General features: G+C 32.3%; 1 protein-coding gene across 1 annotated transcript in view; it reads left to right on the plus strand.

The window, feature by feature from the left end:
• LOC106469830 (amine oxidase [flavin-containing] B-like) overlaps nucleotides 1–4,262 on the plus strand; it is a gene marked incomplete at its 5' end in the record, with an annotated part of 17,580 nt that extends 13,318 nt beyond the window's left edge. The window contains 3 exons of the mRNA XM_013930342.2: nucleotides 116–227; nucleotides 718–780; nucleotides 2,722–4,262. Coding sequence (XP_013785796.1) covers nucleotides 116–227; nucleotides 718–780; nucleotides 2,722–2,868 — 322 coding nt within the window. The remainder of the gene's footprint in view (nucleotides 1–115; nucleotides 228–717; nucleotides 781–2,721) is intronic.
• Between the last annotated feature and the right edge of the window lie 3,897 nt (nucleotides 4,263–8,159).

Here is an 8,159-nt window from a genome sequence, read left to right on the forward strand (position 1 = left end):
AGTTAATAGCCTTAGCAAACAAGCCAGACCCTACTCTATTTAAATTTAATATAGCTTAATATGTAATTTTCAATGAGGAACAACAATGAAATGGCTGGCATATAAAAACTTTCAGGACAATAAGAAAACCTTTCAACTTAGTCTACTTTGGTGGAACAGAGACCGCAACTTCTTGGCCTGGTTACATGAATGGTGCAGTACAAGCAGGAGAGAGAGCTGCACGAGAGGTTAGTAATTATTATAATCTTTCCACAAGAACATCTTGAATGTATTAGAGAAAAATATGTGTTCATCCTATATTATTATTCAAACTTCTTGTTCACTTAAAGAGCACAATTTAAAATAGAAAGAAAGCTAAAGATGAATTGTGTTTAATGTAGTCTAACACTTAGTTCTGTAATTGCTACATTTTGTATTAATGCCCTATGAAATATGTTATACACAGTTCAGAATCTGTGAAAAGTTTCTCAACATGTTTGATATTTATTATTATAATAAATGTAAGTCTGATATTGTGAAATATGTTACCTATAGTCCAGAATTCATAAAAAGTTTCTCAACATGTTTAATATCTTTTATAGTAACAAACATAAATCTGATATGGTGAAATATGTTACCTATAGTCCAGAATTCATAAAAAGTTTCTCAACATGTTTAATATGTATTATAGAAAAATAAATCTGATTCAATTAGTTACTTGTATTATATACAAAACAGGTTCTTCATGCCCTGGGCCATATTTCTTACTCAAGTATTTGGAAGGAGGAACCAGAGATCAAGGTAACTTATCTTCATAGGCATATTATGCTGATATGATAATGTTAAAATATTTTGTCTTCTTATAATTGACAGATTATTTATATAATATAGAATCCTCTGAGGGTAGTTATACATCAAACATATAAAGAAAGTCATTATTGCCTTAAAATCTCTCATATAAATATTATTGTAAGCAGTGTATGTTTCTTAATATAAACATTTGTTATTAATTGGAAGGTTTGATGTTGTGAAGATAGGGCTTAACATCTATATTTTTTTTAAGTTTATGAAATTATTTGGATCATGTAATCATGGAGTTAGACTGGAGCAGATGATGATTGATTCTATAATTAAATTATATTGATTCAGAATTAGCTGAATTGAGTTTAAGTTTATTAATCAGTTACTTGATTTAGTGCTGTGATTTTTTAGTTTGTGTTTTCAAGAAGTACTAGGGATATAAGAATTAGCAAGTAAGTGAAATTGTTGTAATAGCAATTATTGTAGACTTATGCTTATCAGTGGGCATTAGTTAAGCTAAGTTGCAGTCAAATAAATTATTATTAAGTTTAATGGACTTCATATTCTTATTTTCTTTGAATAATTCAAAAGAATCCATCCAACAACATAAATTTCTTACAACAATATATTACATGACTAGATTCAGTTTGAGTCCCACATCAGATGATGGTTAAGTGAAGACTTATTTTATTGTTAAAAAGAAAGCTGAGATCAGTGCCAAATAAGAACAATACTAATACCAATTAAGAGGAGTACAGTTTTAAAACATGTTATGATATATATTTTTTGTGAGGTATATTTTCAGTGTTTTAATTTAGGTTTTAACTAGTGATGATTGAGAGAGACTGCAAAATATCAAGAAACAAGGATACATTTATAAATACAAGTAACCAGTTAGTTAGTCATAGAGAGTGCCTGTCATTCAATGAAATATTTAGTTTCAGTTCCTTCAATGATTGGGATGTTAGTGAATTATTCAAATCAGTGTTAATTATTATGTACATTCACTTACTTTATTTGTGAAAATGTGCAAGTAAGTTTATATGTACATTTCTCATTAGTTAGTAAATTTGTTTTGAAAGTGAAAAGCTATTTGTTAACTTAGGACTACAAGTACAACCATGTACAAGTAATAGGAGCTTGTAGCAAACATTTAGAAAAAATATACTAATTTGTAATTGGACTGGACTACGTATTATTTTCACCAAATAATTTAATTAAAAGAACCCATCCAATGATAGAGTTCACTATAACAATATAAACAAGTTGGAAATGTATTTGACTTATTACAAAACTTGTGTTAATCATACTTAATTCACCAACATCTGTGTTAGTCTTATCATAAGAATTTTAGTAATATTTATATTTTAAACACCAATTATATCTTTCTGTCTAACAAGGATTCCATTAACCGAAATTATTACATTTTTAGGCCTAAGGTTTTCATTTCAATAAGTAGAATTCCTTGTAATGCAAAAATAAAAACTTTGTTTCTAATGAAGGAAAAAATTACTTAAATTCATATGTTTAGATTAATCAGGATGTTGATCGATTACATATTTTTAATGCAATTTTTATAATACAGTAAATAATTAAGTAACAAGTATTGTTAATGTTTCAAATATGTAGTTCACATAACAAACTCAAGTATTGTTTTTAAGAGGTGTTAGTGTTTTTTTTTATAACATCTCATAATTTTCTTGTGCATTATTCAAAATTTAAGAACTTTCCACAATTAGAGAATTAATTGCCCCCTGGTGTAGGTATGAGGCCAAAACTAATAATGTATATGTGTGTGAGGTTGTTTTTTAGAGTACTAAAGCATTTTTTATTTGTTTCATAACTTCAAAATAATTAAGTAGCTTTAAATTCTCAGGTACTAATGGAATACTGCTAATACAACATTAACATCTGATATTTATTTTGTCTCTTTGTCAACAGGAGGTGCCAGCGAAACCATTCCAATTATCATTTATTGAACGCCATCCTCCATCTTTCAGAACTATCATAAGTTTTATTGGCCTTTCAACTGTTGGTTGTATTAGTGCAACATGTTTTTTACTGTATAGATATCTATATAAGCCATGAACTGTTGATACTCCTACTTTGCTCTAACACTGTTCTGTGTATATCTTGGGTGCTTTTTGACCTCTCAACTGCTAATGCTGCTGAATATCTATATAAGTCATGAAATGTTGATGGTTTAATCTCATGATCTTACCTGGTTCTAACACTGCACTTTGTATATCTTGGTTGCTTCTTGACCTCTCAAGTATTAAAGGAGTTCTTTTTCTTAATATTGTACATTATAAAGGAAAGTCATTTTGTTCCAAAAGCTGTATTATTTCTAATTCTGTTTGACATATTTGATAAAACAGTGAACTTGTGCAAATTCAAACCTATTTATATTAAAAAAGAATTTCATTAGGATTTTAAAACTGAGTTGAAACCAGGGACAGTTGTACAATTTTAACCATAGGAACAGAGAACATGTAGTTCAATTGTTAAGTGCTGTACTTGTTTAATTGTAACCATAGAAACAGATCTGAAATTTGAATTATAGAACAGCTGTACCTGTATGATTGTAACCATAGAAACAGAGACAATTTAAAATTAAGACATCTGATTGTTACAAATAATACAAACAAAAACTTTAACTGAAATTTGGAGCAGTTGTGACAGTTTCAAGTATTTATTTCTACCAGAGGTAAGTAAGTTTAATAAGCATGTAAGAAATTTGTTTCACATAAATGACATAGACTGGATGTTTTAGACTTTACTACATAAAATTCGATAAACTTATCACTATAACTTAAGTAAATTTAAGGCTCACTTTAAATAAATAATTATGGCAGGTTTATAGATAATTGAAGCATGCAGATGAAATCTTTCTAAGAATATACAAGAAAAATAATAACTTGCACACTTCTGTAGACTTGTGGAAAATGTACCAAACTTCACAGTTGTACACAAGAAAGATAATAACTTACACACATCTGGAGACTTGTGGAAAATGTACCAAACTTCACAGCTGTACACAAGAAAGATAATAACTTACACACATCTGGAGACTTGTGGAAAATGTACCAAACTTCACAGCTGTACACAAGAAAGATAATAACTTACACACATCTGGAGACTTGTGGAAAATGTACCAAACTTCACAGCTGTACACAAGAAAGTTGATATCTTACACACATCTAAGGGCTTGTGGTTTTGCAACTGCTTAGAAGAAAGATAATAACTTACATCTAAACACTCGTTGGAACAGTGAACTTTATTTATTTTAAACATACAACCAACTGGTGACAAAATAATTGTTTAGGTAGAATAATATTTTCATTGCCACTGAAATAATGTGCATCTCTTGGATTGATCAAACAAAATTCACTTTATTATAAGATCTCTTTTAATTTTCAGTGTAAAATGTCAATATTTGTATTTAATATACAGAAAACAAATGTTACAGGAAATAACTTCCAATTGTTATATGTCTGCGGACTTACAATGCTCTAATCCGGGTTTTCGATACCCGTGGTGGGCAGAGCACAGATAGCCCATTGTATAGCTTTGTACATAATTACAAACAAACCAATTGTTATGCTTTATTTTTTTACCATTCTTGTAGATCTAAACTTGTACACTTTTTATGAACTACAAATATAAAAACTATGTCTTTAATTCACTTGTACACATGATGATAGTCATGTAGCAGTTCCAATCTTTCATTGAAACATATCTTCGTAAAACTGGTAGCAGACTTGTTTTCACCAAAGTAACGTAATAACAGCAAGTTACATTCAAGGTTTAGCAGAGTTTTGTTTAATAGAACCACTAGAAGCAACACTGGAATCCCCCAAAACCTGCATAACTCAGTGTCAAGTAGTGAATTTAATAATAAATTGAGCTTCAAATATATTTTTAGAATTTTTATTAACTTTTCTTTTGAGAAATTCAGAAGAATAAGCTAGTCACATCAATGCTACATATTCTTCAAATGATATAGATTCCTGTGATTATTAAAAGACAACTCGAATTACCATTATCTTATCTTTCCATGAAAATCTACCATTAAAACAATCTCTCATGATTATTAATGAAAATAACAGATTTTCCAATAATATCTTACAAGTCAATAGTCACATTTAACTTCATTTTGCAAAGTTTTAGCATCAGCTTCAAATTCTTTATTTCTATTCACATGTGTCTTATTCATTGTGTTTATATTATGTAAATGATTTATTCGTGTATAATACACACTCATGAATGACTTCATTTAATGTTTCTACATACATGTAAAACTAAAAAAATGTATTTCTTCATACATCTATCATAAACATATACGTATATTTCCATAACATATTGTTGCATACACTAATAACTTTCCATATACTGCCTCTGGCTCCCACTCAAATAAGTATTACACCTACTGGCACCAGCCATCTTAAACTGTATATTTTAATCAAGCAGCTATCATCCGATATAAGATTAATATTTTTTAAAGAAAAACTCTGTTTGATAGTGCAGAAAGTAAGGGCCACAAAGCCATTTTGGTCCCATTAATCTTGTGATCATTAAGCCGTTCTAACTTCAGATGAGCAAGTGATAATTATAGAATGTATAGCATTGTACCTTACAATAACACTTGATAGCTTGGAAAATAAGGAATGCTATTTCATTTCAGTCATTGGTTTCTTGACCAAATGACTGCCCTAACTCTCTCTGAGTTCAAACCTAGCCATATCGATTAAGAAGTTATGATTGGTGGTTTTGTAAACTGTCAGCTGCATCATACTTTTAGATCTGGTACTTCCTCGTCTGACTTATCCTGAACTGCCAGTTAAGTACTCTCAACTCATGCCTTCTCATATTCAGGGTTCTAGTGAGATAAAATGGTGATTTCATCTTCGTCTGACTCGGTTACCTCTATTCTGACTCTTGATCAAGCCTGTTCACCAGAGGTTCATTGATCACATACGTATTCAGCTGATCGATGTGTACTATGTGCTTTTCATGCACACCTTGATCGACATAACTCGTACATTAATAGATTGCCTTGTCAGATCATAAGATGAGGTCCTGTCAAACCAGAGCTAAGAGGCTTCCATGTTACTGCCATATACCAAGACCCTACCCAGTGTTCACTTTAGTACATTTTTTTCTACTAGTGTTTTATCATAGCACCTCTTCTGTTATACAAACATCTTAACTCGATTGTGGTCAGGACAATCACCATTGAACATTAGTACAAGTGCACACAACATCTTAGCATCCTCCAGCCTTTCTGTTATTGAAAGTCAGAAGAATCTCATGCTTTGAATAATTAGGAACCACTAGTTGAAACACACAGTGAAAATAATGGTACATCATACCTTCCTTCTCATAAAAGTGTCATAGCTTATGAGCATCCATGCTATGTTCTCAATCTGAGCCAGATGGGCTTTATCTTGCCATGTACTAGTGTACATACTAGAACTAAGTCCTTAATGTGCTCTTCTAGAAGCTCCCAAAGTGTTGATTGTGGCATTTTTACATTAGTGGAATCTCATACTATATGACTTGTTATCGTTATAATAGGAATGGTCTTCGCTCCCACACACTGTCCAGGATCCAGACATTTAACAAATGCACAGTGTCTCATGTCTGGTGAGATAATCCATCTATATTTCCATGTTATGGACCTGGGTGATAATGTATGATTAAAGCATACTTCTGTTATCCAGCATACCATCAACCACTTCAGAAATGCATGATCCACTTGAACAATGATTTTTCTACCATAGAAGTAATACTGAAAGTGTTTTATGAAGATAACAACTACAAGCAATCTCTTCTTCTTCATATGGGATCTGCATTCAGGAGCCATATGCATGTAACTAGTATATGCAATTACATGTTTTATTCCATCCTATAACACTGCTCCAATTTACAATAACTGGCATTGGTATAAAACAAGAATTCACAATCCTTTTATGGATATGCCAACACAGGGACTTCTACTAAAGTGCTTTTAAAGGTGTGTCTTTGTCTTATTAAAATATGATGATGAGCCAGTTTTCGAGAAACAGGTCATACAATGCAAAACTAAAGAAACTTTTTGCACTTTTTGTTTGGTCACAAGATTGGACCTGTTTTGCACTGATGCTATTTTAGCAGGATGGATGGAGATTCCTCCTATATCTATTAACAAGAAATTCCATTTTCAGGTACAAGAATGCACATTTTCTAGGTTTAAGTTTCAACTCTGCTTCTTTTTATTCATTGAAGTAAAATTTTCAGGTCTCAGCCGCATACTTAAATGCTTTATTAAACACCAAGACATCGGCACTATAGATTAGGCACTTTTTTCATTGAAGCCTTTCACTGTAAGCTCTATTAACTTCTCAAAAGTGGCAGATGCATTAAACAGCATGACACGAAACTCATACAAGCCACCTCTTCTGCCCTTGTCATCCAGAAGCCAGGTCTAACATACTGAACCTGACATTTATTTTTCATGTAATGAAAAGTCGTCAGTGTGAGACCACACTCACCTATCTAAAGTCAATGGAGAACCTGATCATACCTGCCTTCTTTCTGATAATCACTACTGAAAATGACCAAGTGCTCTCTGAAGGCTGTTTGCTTCTGTAATATAACACCAATGTATTTAAGTGCTGATTACACTCTTGTGCTCCAGGGAAGCCTGCACAGTGGTTGTTTAATTGGGCATGTCTCTCCAGTGTCTATGTAATGTTGTCTACCTGTAATTTGAGTTGCTGCTACATTGAGTTTAGGTTGTCTGCACAATCCTTAATTAGGAATCTCATATGTGTTGTTATCCATGTTTTTACTTTCAGGCATTGTGTGGTAGACACAGCCCTAGCATTACTATTATCTTTGGTTACTTACAATTCTTATTTCTTTCTGAAGACCATTCCAGTGTGCAGCTGGATAACCTATCATCCATAATTGCAGAACATCACTGGTACTTCACTTCCCCTTGGACAGATAACTGCCAAAGATAATGCTGTTTGCTTTCTGAACAGAAACTTTTTCATGCATAGGCTCAATTAACCACTTTAGACAGCACTGACACACTAGATGTTATTTATAACAAACCATGAAACATCACTTGTGTACATGGGGGTACTGTAACTTCCTCTCTCACGTGCATTCCACTGTTCTTGAGTTTATCTGACTGACAGGTGATAACTCTACTGCAGAGAATCAGTTCACCCATTACACAAGTCACCTAATGTTTCACAGGCAGAGACATTGGTGGCACTATGGGAGTATCAGAATAGTCCTGCCAATTTACCAGTGGCGTAGCAAGAGGAGGCAGTTGCCCCCGAGCGCAGGTGTGAAGGGGCGCAAAATTTCCTCTGGCCTATAATGCC

The sequence above is a fragment of the Limulus polyphemus genome, unplaced genomic scaffold, assembly GCF_000517525.1.
Source record: "Limulus polyphemus unplaced genomic scaffold, Limulus_polyphemus-2.1.2 Scaffold3675, whole genome shotgun sequence".
Classification (NCBI taxonomy): domain Eukaryota; kingdom Metazoa; phylum Arthropoda; class Merostomata; order Xiphosura; family Limulidae; genus Limulus; species Limulus polyphemus.